The 17,098-nt window shown below is 37.2% G+C and overlaps 1 protein-coding gene across 1 annotated transcript in view; it reads right to left on the reverse strand.

Moving 5' to 3' along the window:
* The window catches only part of CWF19L2 (CWF19 like cell cycle control factor 2), a 121,376-nt gene that overhangs the window by 65,970 nt on the left and 38,308 nt on the right, over window positions 1–17,098 (reverse strand). Inside the window, exons 9-10 of the mRNA XM_032427691.1 lie at window positions 6,212–6,308; window positions 4,105–4,197 (exon numbers count right to left, since the gene is read on the reverse strand). Of these exons, the coding sequence (XP_032283582.1) occupies window positions 4,105–4,197; window positions 6,212–6,308 (190 nt within the window). The remainder of the gene's footprint in view (window positions 1–4,104; window positions 4,198–6,211; window positions 6,309–17,098) is intronic.

Genomic DNA, 17,098 nt, shown 5'->3' on the forward strand with positions numbered 1-17,098 from the left:
AGTATACCTACAGTAACGTAACATGGTGAGCAGTGGCGGAAATGCAAATACTCGACTTAGAAACTGAGAACGTAAGTGACTTAAGTGACTTCTGCAAAGAAGGAACTGAGAAGTATTTATTGAATAAAGGCCCAACCTCACTGCTTAAAAATGAAAGGCAAAGCTTCAACATGACAGTTATTTCAATCTTGTAATTAATTTTTTTTCTCTTTTACTATGTTTATGAGGATCAGCTGCAGAGACTGGGATGCCAAAACACAGTAAAACAGTCTAGGCGTACCCATACTCTGGGAATCACAGTGATTGTATTATAGTGAACTCACAATGTATTCAAGAATCAGAGTCAAAAGACAGTGTTAAGGTCAAGTATGGTCAAACTACTATTGGAAATACTGGACCTGACTTTATGTACAAAATGCCACAAATGAGCTTGTTTCTTTAATTATTCATTAGTTAATGTTTCTCCAAGGCCCTCTAAGGCCTTCCGTTAATTCCTCAATTTCTTTCAGGAGAATGTCTATGAAACCCTCCCCACACAGGTGCCAGGGACTATAAAAACATCTCTCTTTTTTGCCAGCTACGCAAACAAAACCTGAGCACATCACACAATAACTAGTTCATTACCCACCACAAATGGTAAGCTGGATTTGGAGCTGAATTCCCTTAGATTAAATGTGTCCACGATGTGATTCCCTGAAGGACTATTAACAGGGAGAAGTTACGGGAAGGCAGATTAGGATCTATTACGTTAAAGAACTAGGATTCGCTCTGTCCTGATAGAGAATAGGTAGTCTTCCAGAACTCATCACTCACTGTCCAAGCACAGGTTAGATGGAAATACTATGCAGTGGGGCTGTTTCAATAAGGAAGTATACTCTAGGGAAGGCCGGACCAGAGGATTCCAAAGTTCATGGGTCATTTTTAAGATTTACAAAAGAAAACTCTAAGTGATCAAATAAATTGAAGGCATTCATACAACAAATACTTCAAGTATCTCTTGCTTGTCTACGAACGTGCCATGCACGACTCAAGGCACAAGGTATGAACTGAGAGAAACACTCCTCCTAACTACTAAACAGTTCACTCTCTAAAGGGAAGAGAAATAAGCAAACTAATAATTACAAGTGCTGGTGGTTTTTCCTAAAGCCAGAACAATGCTCATAGATTGCTGAATCAAGAGATTTACCTTGCTCACAGAGCCTAACTTTTCTAACACAAACTGTGCCATGAAAGCCCTCCTCTCTGCTCAACTGTTCTGTGAATGGGATCTTCTCCCAAAGAGCAAAATTTTTATAAGAAGCATCTCAAGACTTTCCTCTAATAAGTCAGGAAATTCCTGTGAGGTAGTAAACAACTTCGTATTCTACTCTTATTTCTGAACAAAACTACTCTGAAAGGCAGTTAAGTCAAGGCCCTGGTCTTGAGAGAATAAATGATTTTACTGGCAGCAGAGAATTCCTTCAGAATTGTGCGTAGAGGTTTGTTTTGCATGTGTCTGGTAAAGCTCGAACAGAATGTGCACGTGTATCATCTCTGCAGAGAAGACAACAATTTTTCTTTGTGGTCAAAGAATCCTTAGAATGAAAATCTTTCTAGATGAAGCTTCAATGCTAGTTAGTTTCCTAAAGAGTTGACAAACGGAAAGTCAATATTGTGTACTACTTGGAATACAACTTTGAATCCTACTCCACTGGGTGATGAGGTCCACCGCTGAAAAGCTAGGAGGAGCTAAAAATCACAGATACCAGTAATATTATAAAGTTATGTGCTTAAGGGATGAGATCTAGTCTGTCAGTTACTGTATGATATCCTTAAACCAGCAGGAAAAAAAAGTTATTTAAAAGACCTGCTTCAATTTTTTCAGTTGAATTGCCTTCAATTTCAAGAACTCTCTGAAGTCCAGCCACAGCTTTAGAACCCTTTTGTATAAAGTGACAAGTGTCAGGAAAGAAACAGGTATAGATTACAGGGCAATGACAAGAATACAAATACATACCATGTGAAGAGATAAATTCCACAGAGAATACTTAAAGGTCTTCAAAGTTTCAAAACAAGAACAGGTTACAACTTTTTGGGAGGATGAGAGAAACGGCTTCAGAAGGAAGTAAAGACAAACTGAAAAGTGGACAAGCCTCGAGAGGCTGGTACCTGGCACAGATAATTAACAGCATATGTAAATGTCAGAGACACGTACGTTACCTACGAGCGTCTTGGCGGTGAGGCTGGAGAGCGGGCTGGTCTGCAGAGGGCCATACCGTAGGAAGATGTAGCGTTTATCAGAGTTAGCACAAAGAAACCACACGCAAGTGCTGGACTACAGAAGTATTATGACCACAAGGAGGCATGAAAACAACCGTGTGGCTGAAGTGTGGAAGACAGACCGTACTGCGCCCCACACTCAGCTACTTCTTAATTCTACGTGCAGCGTCTCACTCTCAACTCCTTAATCTGTGTAAGAAATTCTACATTAACCACTTTTTAAAAACATGAGCTAGCACAGCGTCGTCAAAACAGCCAGTTTCATAAACATACTCTCGCCTATGATCTAAACCCTCAATAAGCTTGCAGAAAACCCTATGGAATTGACTTCACACATTCTCATCTCCTCACACGTGGACATTAAATTATATATATTAATCTTTGAGAGCAGTCCTTTAAAATCAGTTATAAACCTCATTACAATCCTCTCAACACTGTAATACACCCAGTTCAGCCTTCCACCTTTTCCTATCTACACTTACTCCTGTGCCTATTTCATGTGGTATCATGGATTTAAATACCATCTCTAATGTCAAGAGCTCCCCAATTTCTATCTCCAGCTCAGGCTTCCCCCAACTCCCAACATCAACCTGCCTCCCTGATGTCTCCACTTGCTCCACATCTAAAAGACATCCAAACTCAATGTATCTAAAATAGAACTACTACTCTTTACCCCAGAACAGACTCCCCGTCTTTCGACACCGCCAAGAACAGCCACTCTAGTCTTCCAGCTTCTCAGGCTAAAACCTTTGAAGTCACTTGGCCTCCCCTCTGTATCTCATACACCCTCCCATCTAAACCATCATAAAAATCCTGTCCACTCTCCTTTCAAAATGCATCCAGGAAATATTTATGCATATAAGAACCTAACCACTTCTAACCACCTCTGGGGCTACTCTCTTGGTCAAAGCCATTACCATTCTTTGTGTGATTATTGTCAGAGCCTTTCTAGATTCCAGGTTCTGCTCTTCCGCTCCTTCAGTCTACGCTTAACAAACAAGGCAGGACGGTCCTGCCAAAATAGATCTTCCACTGGAAACCCTTCAATGCCATCTCACTCAGAATAAAATCCACTTCCTTACCCTGACTTTCAAGTTCCACATGATCAGGCTCCCACGGCCTCTCTAACCTGGGTCTTCTACTTCCCCGTCTTCTGTTCCACTCCGGCAACACTGGGCTCCTTGCGGTTCCTACTACACATCACACATGTCCCCATCTTCGGGAACCCTCTGTGCTCCTCATGCCCAGAGTGCTCTTCACCCAGACAGATCCGCTGTTCCACTTCAAATCTTCGCATCAGTGTCACTTTTTCAACCACAATTAGCCCGTGTCCTCAAAGCCACCAACACACCGGGCATTCAAGACCCCCACTGGCCTTCCATGGGTGTCGAACGTTCTAATATGCTGTACAATTTCTTACGTGTGCTGTTTATTGCCTCTCCTTACCCAAACGAGACTCCGTGCGGCCAGGTGCTTTTATCTGTTCTGTTCACTAACCAATAGACGAATGAATCCTCGAACACAATAATTTGTTTTATATGGAACAGATACCAAATTCCAGTCTCTCATTCTCTAGGGGGAGGAATTTAAGGACCAGTGTGTTTTCTGCGAAGTCAGAGTCAGTAAATGGCAGAGGCCAAAATAAAACCAGGCCTCTCTTTCCCACCAGGACACAGAGGTGAACATAAGACAATACATATGAAAATAAATTTCAAAAACAAGCAAACACACATATAAACACACTGACACAGATACACAAACATTTTACATTAAAGTATTACCACTGCTGAGTAATAGTACTATGCAAGGTAATCACATACCTACAAACAAACTTTCGTTACTTACCCCTACCCCAGATTCTTTTGAGGGTATCTGTGTTACAGTTCCTTTGAATTTATTTGCCTTTTCAAGTTGAGCTTTAAGCCGTTCCGCTAATTCCTTCAAAGGGAAAAATAAGAAAAATGTGTCACATATAGTTTAATTCCTCAGTGTATAAATTCAAATTTATAGGACAGAAGGGAAAAGAGCATAGTGAACACCCATGTGGCCATAATCTAAATTCAGTTACCAACTCACAGCCTGGTAAATTGCTTTTTAATGAATGTATCTCAGTTCCACACTTCTCAGGTACCTATGCTTTGAAGGTAAATAATTACAAGGACATATATTCTAGGGGAGAAACAGCGGCACAGAGAAAACACCTAACCTTAAGAACGACATTTTTGGGGTACCTGGGTGGCTCAGTTAGTTGAGCGACTGCCTTCGGCTCGGGTCATGATCCCGGAGTCCTGGGATCAAGTCCCACATCGGGCTCCCTGCTCAGCAGGTAGCCTGCTTCTCCCTCTGACCCTCCTCCCTCTCATGCTGTTTCTCTCTCTCTCTCTCTCTCTCTCAAATAAATAAAATCTTTAAAAAAAAAATGACATTTTTATAATTCTTTTGATATTATAAACATCCATTACTCAAAATTTCAGTTATTGTAACAAGAAATCCTTAACAAGATTTAAAATAGTACTTTCTGTATTGTTGGGTAATTTAAATAAGAACTCTGAATATATTTCATTTTTATTATAGGAAGTCTATAGAAATTTGTATAAAACAACTGACACATGAAAAAATAAATTAAACAAATAGAAGTATATGACAAGCAAAGAGTATTCTCCACTGCAGTGGTTCCATGACCAAAGGAACACCTCTTTTAACATAAATTAACCTAACTTGGTGACCTCTCCTTCATTATTTCAAACTAATTCCTTTGTGCTCTCAAAACTCAAACTTTATTTTCTGCTATTATTATTGTTTTTGTTGGTTTGTCTCTCTCACCTGGGCTGAGCTGAAGTTCAGTGTTACCAAAGTCCAGATTCAAAGAGAAAGAGCAACATATGCAAGATATGCCTTTTAATAGACACAAAATCTAGTAAAAATAGAAGCATCTTGTTTGGCCACCTTGTACGCTACTGAACGGTGCCTTACTGACAGTACAACCAAAGGGAAGATCACTTGAAGCTCACTGACGTTTGGGTTTGTGATGAGTACATGCCTATGAGGGAATCGATTCCGTCAAGACATGTGAAGCTGTCTGGTTTCGCTATACTGCCATGCACGACGTAACATGTATCAGAAATGCGATGCTCTAACACATAAATAATCGATAAATAGAGATAGGTGTAGCTCTCACCAAATCCTCCCTACTTTCTACTGAATTCTGGGGTAAATCAGTCTTAAATCGTAACACTATTATGGAAATTAAATGAGCTAACCTATACAAAGCATCTAACGCTTATCAGGCATAAACATATTCCATTAAAATTTGGACAAATGAATTAATCATCTTTTTTAGAAGCTCATTTGTTAGGTTCCTAAGTAAGGGAATCTAAGAAAGCAATACACACTCTTAATAACATGTGACTAAAACAGGGAAAGAAGAAAATGACATCTTCATCTCCCTCAAATATGCTACACTAAAATTGCAAAGTAGAAAGGAAATTTTAAAAACATTTTGTTCCCTAGGATCTTAATTTTTAAAAATCTGACAGGAAAAGTAGACACTTTATTTAGAATGGACAGAACTGTTTTTAGAAATGTTCAAGAATTTCTTGGGCGCCTGGGTGGCTCAGTTGGTTAAGCGACTGCCTTCGGCTCAGGTCATGATCCCGGAGTCCCGGGATCGAGTCCCACATCGGGCTCCCTGCTCAGCGGGGAGCCTGCTTCTCCCTCTGACCCTCTCCCCTCTCATGCTGTTTCTCTCTCGCTCGCTCTCTAATAAATAAATTTTTAAAATCTTTAAAAAAAAAAAGATAAAAAAAAGTTCAAGAATTTCTTTAAAGAATCAATAAGCAGCAGTTATTTTTCATACTGTGCTATATCCACACTGTGAAGAAACTTCCAAAATTACTTGTAAGAAGTTAAAGAGTTAATTTCTATTCTCCTAAGAATGACACAGAAGACTTACCATATTTCCCATCATCTCTGCCTTGATAATCCTGGCTCCCAATTTATTCTTCTCATCAACACTCAAGATGTGGATGGAATCATCCTCAGGACCACCTCTGCTTGAACAAGACAGATGAAGAGCATATGAAATATAGGGACACTACAAGTAACAACATCAAGACTCAAATGTTATTTTAATTGACCTCAACAAAATACTTAGGACCAATAGATCATGATTCTAAAACCTTAAAAACAAAACAAACAAACAAAAACCAAAGTTTCAATGATTCACCAAAAATCAACAGTTTAAGGTTCTCTGTTAGAATGCCGCAATGGCCTATGGCAATTATAACAATAACTGACCAAAGTCCTAGCAACAATGAGATAAATAATATGTCAACTATTCTTTACTAATATTTCCATACTCATTTTAAAAAGGAAACAAACAAAAGAAAATTAAAACACTAGAATCAGGCCATAATTCTACATGGCCGGGGCAATTCTTGTTTGGTGTGATAATTACTTAAGAAACTGTAACCAGGAAATGACATACTTAACTGCATTCAAAGAATAAAAACAATGACCGTATGTTCTTTTGCAAAAGAAACCCTGAATAACTCAAACAACATAAACTAATTTATAACTAAGATCATGTGCCAAACCAATACTCTGAAGACAAGAGAAATTTCCAGCCAAGGTTAGAAACCTGGCATATAAGAAGTCCTTATGAAAGATTCCTGCAGCACAGGGAAGGGGAACGTAGGCCGAGCCTGAAGGACTCCTTAGCGAAAGAGACATAGCTAAGACTTGAGAACTCCAAGGCAACCAGAGAGAGGAGAAAGCTGCACAGTGAGAGAACTGCAGAAAAGTGTGGAGAGTTCCCCTTAAATATTCAGCAAGAGACTACCCGTAGTCGGGGAAAGCACCATCCCAAAGATTAGAGGAACAGTATTCAGCATTCCTGGGAACAGTGCCTGGTCCCACTAGCCAGTCTAGCAAAACTCATAATTCAGAAAGCACTGGATAAAGTATTAAGGGTCTTTCTTCATTACTGGGAAATTATACACTCTAGAATAAATGTTGATCTAAGCCCACTGAACCAATGTTAAAAGCAAGAGTCTAAAGGAGCAAACAGTTTCCAACTAACCTAACCATGTCGCCCCAGGACAAAGCTCAAGAATATTTACCAGAATGAAAAAATATTTAGCACTCAACAAGGTAAAATTCATGATATCTAGTATCCAACCAAAGACTACCAGACATGCAAAGACATAGAAAAATAAGACCCACAATTAGGAGAAAAAATTATCAATCAAAATCAACCCAGAACTGATTCAGATGTAAGCAATTGCAGATAAGAACAGTAAAAGTTATTATTGTAACTATATTCCATATGTTTGAAAAGTTACAAACAACTAAGATATAAAATAGATCAGAACTGAACTTCTACAGTTGAAAACTACAATGTCTGAGATAAAAAATACAGTAGATAGGGTTCATGGAAGATTAAACTGCAAAGAAAAAATCTGTGAACTTGAAACCTTAGGAACCATGCAAAATGAAACAAAAGAGAGAAAAATAATTTTAAAAAATAAAAAGAGCTTCAGAGCTATGAGACAACCTTAAATACCCTTCTGTTCATGTCACTGGAGATCCTGGAAGAAAGAATGGGAGACAGAAGACACAAAGGCCAAATGTTCCTAATTTACTAAAAACTAAAAAACTTGGAGAACCAAGAATCTCAGGGAATCCCAAGCACACACACACACACACACACACACAAAATACCTACATCAGGGCACATCATAATCAAATTGCTCAAAACTAGTGATAAAGAGAACACTTTTAAAGCAGCCATAGTGGGGAGAAAAAGAAAGACACACTTAGGCACAGAGAAACAGTAAGTGCAACAGCAGATTTCTCATCAGAAACAATCCAAGCAAGAAGAGAGCAGCAATACCTATAAGGTACTTTGAATTGTCAACTGAGAATTCTGTATCGAGTGAAGATATCTTTCAAAAACGAAGTGAAATGAAGACTCTTTCACACACAAAGCTGAAACAATGTTAAAGAAAAGCCTTCAAGCAGAAGAAAAATTATACCAGACTGAAATATGGATCAACCCGAAAGAAGGAAGAGCAACAAAAATGATGACTACAAGGGTAAATATATAACACTTTTTCGTATTACATAAATCTCTTTCAACTAACTATTCAAACAAACATAGTAACAACATATGAGAGGTTTATAACAAGGATAAGTGAAATATATGACAACGCTAACAGAAAGGACAGGAGGGGATAAATGTAAATAAACTATTGTAAAGTTCTTATACCATACAGCAGTGGCGTAATACCACCTGAAGTTGGATAAGTTAAAGATGTATACTATCAAATCTAAAGAAACCATTAAAATAACACCAAAAAGGGGGCACCTGGGTGGCTCAGTCATTAAGCGTCTGCCTTCGGCTCAGGTCATGATCCCAGGGTCCTGGGATCGAGCCCCGCATCGGGCTCCCTGCTCAGTGGGAAGCCTGCTTCTCCCTCTCCCTCTCCCCCTGCTTGTGTTCCTTCTCTCGCTATCTCTCTCTGTCAAATAAATAAATAAAATCTTTAAAATAAAATAAAATAACACCAAAAAAATTATAACAAAAGAAATGAAATAGAATCATAAAAATATGCAATCTAAAATAAGTCAGATATGGGATGCCTGGGTGGCTCAGTCGGTTAAGCATCTGCCTTCGGCTCAGGTCATGACCCCAGGGTCCTGCGATCGAGCAGGGAGCCCGATTCCACCTCTGCCTGCTGCTACCCCTGCTTGTGCTCTCTCTCTCTCTCTCTCTCTGACAAATAAAATCTTTAAAAAATAAATAAATACAATGAAATAAAATAAGTCAGATAAAGAGGAAAAAGAGAACAAAGAACAGATAGGACAAGTAGAAAACAAATATCAAAATTACAGATTTAAACCTTATTATATCACATTATATATAAATGATCTAACCATCTGAATTAAAAGGTAAAACTGTCAGACAAAAGAGCAAAACTCAACAATAAGAAACATACTACAAAGACATAAATATGTTAAACATAAAAGGGTGGAAAAGATACCGTTTTAACACTACTCAAAAAAAAAGTGAAGTGGCTTCTTCAAAATCAAATTATATTACAGAGCAATAAATATTACCAGGGCCAAGAAAGCTTTTTCATTTCAGATGCAAAAGAGGTCAATCCATCAAGAGTACAGAAGAATCCCTAAATGTTTATGCATGTAGTAAGACAGCTTCAAAATACATAAAGCAAAAACTGATAAAATTGCAAAGAAAACAGACTAATTTACAACTATAGTTACAGATTTCAAGACCCTACTCTCAATATTCAATGGAATAAATATATTCTTCAAGGATATGGAAGACTTGAATAACACTAAGAACTAACACGACCTAATGAACAATCAGAGAATACTCTACCCAGCAACAGAATACACATTCTTTCCTAGTGCATAGCAACATTTACCAAGAGAGACTATATTCTGAGCCATATAACAAGTCTCAATAAACTTAAAGGGATTTAAGTCATATAACTATGTTCTCTAACCCCCATGATATCATTAACAAAGATCCCTGGAAAATCCTCAACTATTTGGAAACTAAAAAGCATATCTGCAAATAACCCACGGTCGAGAACAAAATCAAAGAGAAATTAAAAAGTATTTCAAACTGAATAAAAATATAAACATAATATATCAGAATTTATAGGATTCTACTCAAGTATTACTTAGGGAGAAATTTATAACTCTAAATGCTTATATTAGAAAAGAAAAAAAGATCTCAAATCCATGATCTCAGCTTACAACTTAAGAAAGTAGAAAAAGAAGAGCAAATTAAACCCAAGTAAGCAGAACATAAGAAATAATAAAAATCAGAGTGGAAATAAATAAAAAAATAGAAAAATAAAGAAATTCATTGAAACCAAAGCTGGTTAGGACAATCAATGAAATTGGTAAACCTCTAGCTGAACTAATTAGGGGGGAAAAGATACAAATTACCAAGAAAGAAATGAGAGAAGCAAAATCACTACACATTTTATTTTTTTTAAAGATTTTTATTTATTTATTGAGAGAGAGAGAGAGAATGATAGAGAGAGAGCATGAGAGGGAGGAGGGTCAGAGGGAGAAGCAGACTCCCTGCTGAGCAGGGAGCCCGATGCGGGACTCCATCCTGGGACTCCAGGATCATGACCTGAGCCAAAGGCAGTCACTTAACCAACTGAGCCACCCAGGCGTCCCTCACTACACATTTTAAAGACTTTACAAAAAGATATTCGGATAAGAAATAAGCACATGAAGCAATGCTCAACATCACTCGTCATTAGGGAAATACAAATTAAAACCATGAGATACTGCTACGCATTCACTAGAATAGTGAAAATTTAAAAGACTGACCATTCCAAGTTCTTGCGAGGACGTAGAGGAACTCTTAAGTCTCATACACTGTTAGTGGGAATGTAAAATGATACAACTCAGTAAAACCATTTCACAGTTTCTTAAAAAGTTATAATTACCTTATGATTTAGCCATTCCTCTCCTACGTATTTACCCAAGAGAAAAGGAAGCATACGTCCATACAAAGATTTGTACATGAATGTTCAAAAAAGCTTTATGTATAATAGCTAAAAACTGGAAACATTCTAAATGTCCAGCAACAGGTGAATGGAAAAACTGTCTTATATCAAAAAAAAAGAATAAATTATTGTTATATGCAACAACATGGATGAAGTTCAAATAATTATGCAGAGTGAAAGCCAGACAAAAAAAGAGTGCATAACATATGATCCCACTTACATAAAACTCTAGAAAATGCAAACTAGTCTATAATTAAAGAAAGCAGATGAGTGAAGTCTAGGGGGTTTGTAAGGGTGTGGGGAGAGGTGGGAGAAAAGAATTATAAAAGGGGACCAGGAATCTTTGAGGGGGGGTGATGGTTTCATAAGAATATACATACTTCAAAACTTACCAAATTATACATTTTATATATATGCAGTTTAATTACGTATCAATTATACCTCAATAGTTGTTTTTCAAAACCCTCAAAGAGGAGTGATAAAAAATTTTTAAGCTGAAAAACCTGTCATAATCTCACATATAAAGGATGTAGCTATGATAGTCCTAATTTTCCTGAAGTGCTAGATACCATCATACGCTACCGAAATTAACTTGAGTTTTCAACATACATTCTGAGCAAGTAATAGCAAAATATATAAACAGACCTTCAAATCAAAACTTTACCTAACAATCAGTTATTCTGAAGTAGCAAATTCCTTTTGGGCAAAAAAATATAAATCTTTCACTAGATAGCACTTGAGTTTTTAAAAAACTAAATAAAAATCAAAAAGATTTATTTTTTAAAGACATTAATATCTGCAGAAATTCTATAAGAACCATTTCTTCTCATATCAAGGAAAGAAAAAACAACACCCTGGTGCTCAGACTAAGAAACTTAAAATATTGCAGGTGAAGCACCATTAGAAAGGAACATGTTTTTGCTCCCCTCAAGTTCTTTCAGTCTTTTTATTTTATTTTGATACACTGATGTTTACTGAGCACGTCCCCATGCCAGACACTGTGAAGTAACTTTATTCCCTTACTTTTTTTTTTTAAGATGTGACATATTTTTTTCTTCCAAATTTTTATTTAAATTCTAGTTAGTTAACATATAGTGTAATACTGGTTTCAGTAGAATTTAGTGATTCCTCACTTACATACGACACCCAGTGCTCATCATAACAAGTGCCCTCCTTCATGCCCATCACCCCTCTAGCCCATCCCCCCACCACCTACCTTGGTCACACCCTGTTTGTTCTCTATCCTGAAGAGTCTCTTATGGTTTGCCTCCCTCTCTTTTTTTTTTCCCTTCCCACACGTTCATCTGTTTTGTTTCCTAAGTTCCACATGTGAGTGAAATCACACGGTATTTGTGTTTCTCCGACTCAGTCCACATCCTGAGAACCAATCCAGGAGAGCAGAGGCAACGCGTTCATGAAGCGTTAGCGCCCCTCATGTGCTTCTATGTGCCGAGGTACGGCTTCATTGTTAGTTGTACTTTTTTGTATGGAAAATATTTTTCAGTAACTGTTTCCAAATTAAATCCTGACATACACATCATTTTTATTGTATTGTAAATGTATTTTTTTTTAATTTCAGGCAACCCAATCATATTTCAATAAAAAGCTTGACTTCCTTTTCTCAACTTGTATTCTTTCTCATTCAATTAATTCCCCAAAATTCTCTGCTTTGAAAACTTACTATTCCTGTCCTTTATGTACGAATTATAAATATTGAATTTTTATATGTATGTATAATACATAACAAATTTAAATAACCACACTTCCTGCCCTTTCTAAGAAGTTATCAGTACAATTAGTCCCCCCCATGAAGTCGGCTTGTCGTCTACCTCTTAAACTTCCCGGCTTCCCACTTACACCTAATGAGTTCATCCTCTGAAACCCCCACCTTTCCCTGCACAGCTTTCCCGGGTTCGACTCCCCCTAGTCACACCTCAGAAGAGCTCATCATCCCTTCCTGTAGAAGGATCTATACCTACACCTGTAACTCTAAGTACCACGGCGTTTATGCACCTGTATTTGTTCACACACCCGTATACGACTGACTCTGCTACTATGAGCCCCTTGAAGGCAGACACTATGTCGTACCTATTTTTATGCCACTAGACCTAGGAAACAGGTACATTCAGTAAATATAAGATAAACAGCAGAAAGAATTTGTCAAAGCCATCTAATTTAAGTTCCAAGGGACATGCTTGGTACAAAAATAACCTCCCCTTGTCCCTGTAGTCCTTGTCACATCAGACCAGATACTTTTTTCAAATCTGAGTAAAAGTTTATTTCTCAAACTTTGAGTTTCCAAGGATCACTTAAAGAAAATATGATATGCACATGGGCCAAAAATTCATCAATATTTTTTGGTAAAAATAAGCTAATAACAGTAAGTCATAAAAATGAGAGGACATTTCAATTTTATGAGCTGTGTATGAATTAAATTGTTCATCACTTTTTTCCTTCTGAAGCTACTAAAATCACTGGGGTCTGTATCCGGACTAAAAAGAACACCAATTATTATGGGGATGATATGTTGAAAAACACTGACCTAAATTGTCAGGAATTTCTGTAATTTTCTTCTGTCACTCACACTCTACAGCCACACCTTCCTCTTTACCATTTCCACCCCAAGCTAATCCTTCCACTTGTAGGAGGACACGGGCTCCTATATTCATCCACAGTAACCTTGGGATCTTGCTCAGTTATGCCATCTATCATCTCTCTTCTAAAATCAATACTCTTTTCCATTAATATATAAATGTATTCAAGTGTCTGCACCTTAAAAGAAAAAAAAGGAGGTCCTTCACTTAACCCGCATCTCCCACATACACTTTCCATCTCTACCATCTCATGAACCACAATCATAACTTGGTCTATGAAATCTGGCTAATAAATCCTCTTTTCCAATGATAATATTCTTGATTAAATTGCCGAAGACCTCTATTATTTCTATTCAAAGGCATATCTTTGTCATTTTACTTGACTCTTCCCCTTTTTTGAGAACTTTACTCTTCCCATCACTCTCAGTATGCAAGCTTAAAGATTCAATCAAGAGGACAATGAAGGGATGCTGAACTCCAACCAAAGCTCACAAGTTTCAAGAAGGTAACTGGAATCCCAAGAGACCTTTAAAAGCAGGAACTTTCACTGTCATGAAATTTGTACTCCTACATCTTTTTTTTTGGAGGGGGGCATTTTCTAACAGGAATTCAATTGTTTATTAGTAGATAAAAAGTAGATGAGGATAAATTAGATGATATACAAGAATTCCAAACATCTCTGATACTAATATCTTCAACACACTTCGTAAAACAGTAATAGGTTTCAAATAAAGACATTAAAATGGGTCGTTGGGCACACAAAGAATGAAGAACACAAAGAACACATTATTTCATCTTGTTAATACCAGAGCAAAGACATTGCCTAGCAGCAAACAGCAGGTAATAGACTCCTCCTTACTTTCTCTAAGCATTTACAATGATGAGCAAATACTCTGAAAGAAACATTGCTATGACATCTGCAATTATCCTATAAAAAGAAAAAAGTACAAGTATTTCTCATTTTCCAGGATTACTGGTAAATTTCAGAAGTCCTCTTTGTAATTAATTTCTAAAAAGCAAATCCTATTTTCCCATTAAAATATACTCTCTTTACAGCACACACCCAACTCTGACTGAAAACTTTTGAGGAAAAAGTAATTAAAAACGCTGCACCCCAATGATATTTCAGAAACATTTCAGAATACTGCAATTATTCTTTGTCTGCTGGCAGTGTTCGCAGATCTCCTCCCTTTAATTATTCGTTTTTTGCCACTTGTTCTCAAATTTTCTCCCTGTCCAAGGATCTCATGACTTACACTCAAAACCTTCAGAACCTGCCATCCTTCTCCTGTCCTGCTAGGCTACCACAGCAAACTCTGCCAAGAATGACAGCCAAAGGCTAAAATAGTAAATAAAACAGGTTAGTTCCTGATATCAACTTTATAAAATCTAAATTAAGAACATCACACTAGTTTTTTGTTCATATTGCAAACTATTCTAGGTTTCAAAATCCAAAATACAGAGCTGATATATTTTCCAACAAAACAAAATTATACACATTTTACTTCTAAGAATAATAAGCTTAAAGATCTTGAGCACAAGGACCACTTCTAGAGGATGTTTTCTGCCTACTTAAGATAACTGCAGGGCGTAAAGAGGACAAAGGAAAAGAACGAAAAATCTCATCACAGTAAGAATGGACGAAAGGAAGGATGAAAAAGAAAAGTGAAACAATAAGAACACGCAACTGTAACAGTGATGAAAACACTATGTGTTACATGAAAACTATAAAAAGCTCTCACGGAGAACTCAACAAGTAACATGACTAGTTAGCAAAAACAAAATAAAAATAAACATCTATAAAAATATGCCAAATTTCACCCATACTTAAAGAAACGCAAATCAAGGAATGACTCCGTTTCTGAAGTATGTATACAACAAAGATTAAAAAGTTCAATAATACTGTTAGCAAGGAAAAGAAAAGTCATTCTAATATTTGACCAATAAAAGAGTAAACTGGTTAATATAACAAAATATATAAATAAAATCCCACTGCTTGGAATTTATTTTACAGCTATATTTAATCAGTGTGCAAAGATACACATTACAAAACTATTCACTGCAGCATTATTGTAAGCGCGACAAACTAGAAACAACCTAAAGTCCATCAACAGGAGACCGAGGAGAAATACCAGCTTCTAACTACGTTTTAACAATTAAAGAGTCTGTAAAAAGTACATACATAAAAGCTGATGTGAAAAGATCTTTAAGATAATGATTGGGAAAGAAAAAAAAACAAGGTCCAGAATAATATATACATTGTGAAGCTATGTAACTTAAATATATAATTTTTTATATATAATTATATACAGTATCTCTTGTAAAAACGTCACAAACTCAGAAAATGGCTAAGTGTTACATACAATTGCCAGATAAAAAACATGATGTCCAGTGAAATTTGAATTTCAGGTAAACAAAAAAATTTTTTTAGTATAAGTCTGTGCAAATACTGCAAAGGACATACTTCTCCTTATTTGCTAAATCCGGTAACCCTAAGGAACATAACACTCTGCAAGTTACAACCTCAAGGGCTTCAGTTTCCCCATCTGGGAAATGCAGGAGTCACACTACTTTTCTCTAGTTCTAAAATCAGTTCTGTGATTTTTTTCCCCTACTTCTAAAATTCAGTAGTTCTAAAGCTCCCTAGAATTCTAGCATTTTATAAAGAATTCAGCATATACCTAGGATAATGTTCACACAAACTAACAGCTTCTCACAATCTTTCACTGACTCTTTCTAGTCCTTGAAAATAGGCATTCTTCACATCCTTCCTTGGTCTCTTACTTCACAACACTCACACAGGCTCAGGAATTTTTCTGTCTTTCACATATATGTAGACAATTTCTAGATTGTTCTTTCCTTCTCCAGTCAATCATGGAATTCATGGAAAGCTTCAAACCAACTGTAACATCAAAATAACACAGCTAACAAAAATACTGCCTTCACGGACGTCTGGGTGTCTCAGCCAGTTAAGCACCCAACTCTTGATTTCAGCTCAGGTCAAGATCTCAGGGTCCTAAGATCGAGCCCTGCATCAGGCTCTGTGCTCAGCGGGGAGTATGCTTGCGATTCTCCCTCTGCCACTCTCCCTGCTTGAGCTCTATCTCTAAAAATGAATAAGTCTTACTATATATATATATATGTGTGTGTGTATATATATAGCTTCTAACGAATGCCTATATTATAGTAGCTCTACAGGAAACTTACAACTTAAATACGACCTACAAATATGGAACCAGATGAAATACTGAGTGTAAGACTGTTTCACATACAGCTGTAGTCACAGAAGTCAAGACCTGCAGATTGACCAAATGTTGGAGCAACCCTGACAATGAAAGAAAATAAAGAGTCTCATCCTACCAGCAGGGGGGGACAAGAAATAGCCTACCTTCCAGAGTATCTGGAGTAAAGCCTGGGCAACTACATATGTATACAGCCTTTGACATTCTCTAAGCCCTGTTACGTTTATCCAGTCAATACAACTAGATCCCCCCCTTGGTGTCCTGGGAACAAAGCCCTGACTTGAACCAGAGCCCACGTGAGTGGAGCTCCCATCACTCGGTCCAGGTTTCGCCAGCTTCCTCCCACTAAAAGCTATACAAGAGGCTTTAGAATCCATGGCTTCAGACGGAATTGTTAACAGAAACAATTGACCAGGCTCATGACCCCAAACCACAATGCTGATACCTA

Source organism: Phoca vitulina, unplaced genomic scaffold (genome assembly GCF_004348235.1).
Source record: "Phoca vitulina isolate PV1807 unplaced genomic scaffold, GSC_HSeal_1.0 scaffold38, whole genome shotgun sequence".
Lineage (NCBI taxonomy): Eukaryota > Metazoa > Chordata > Mammalia > Carnivora > Phocidae > Phoca > Phoca vitulina.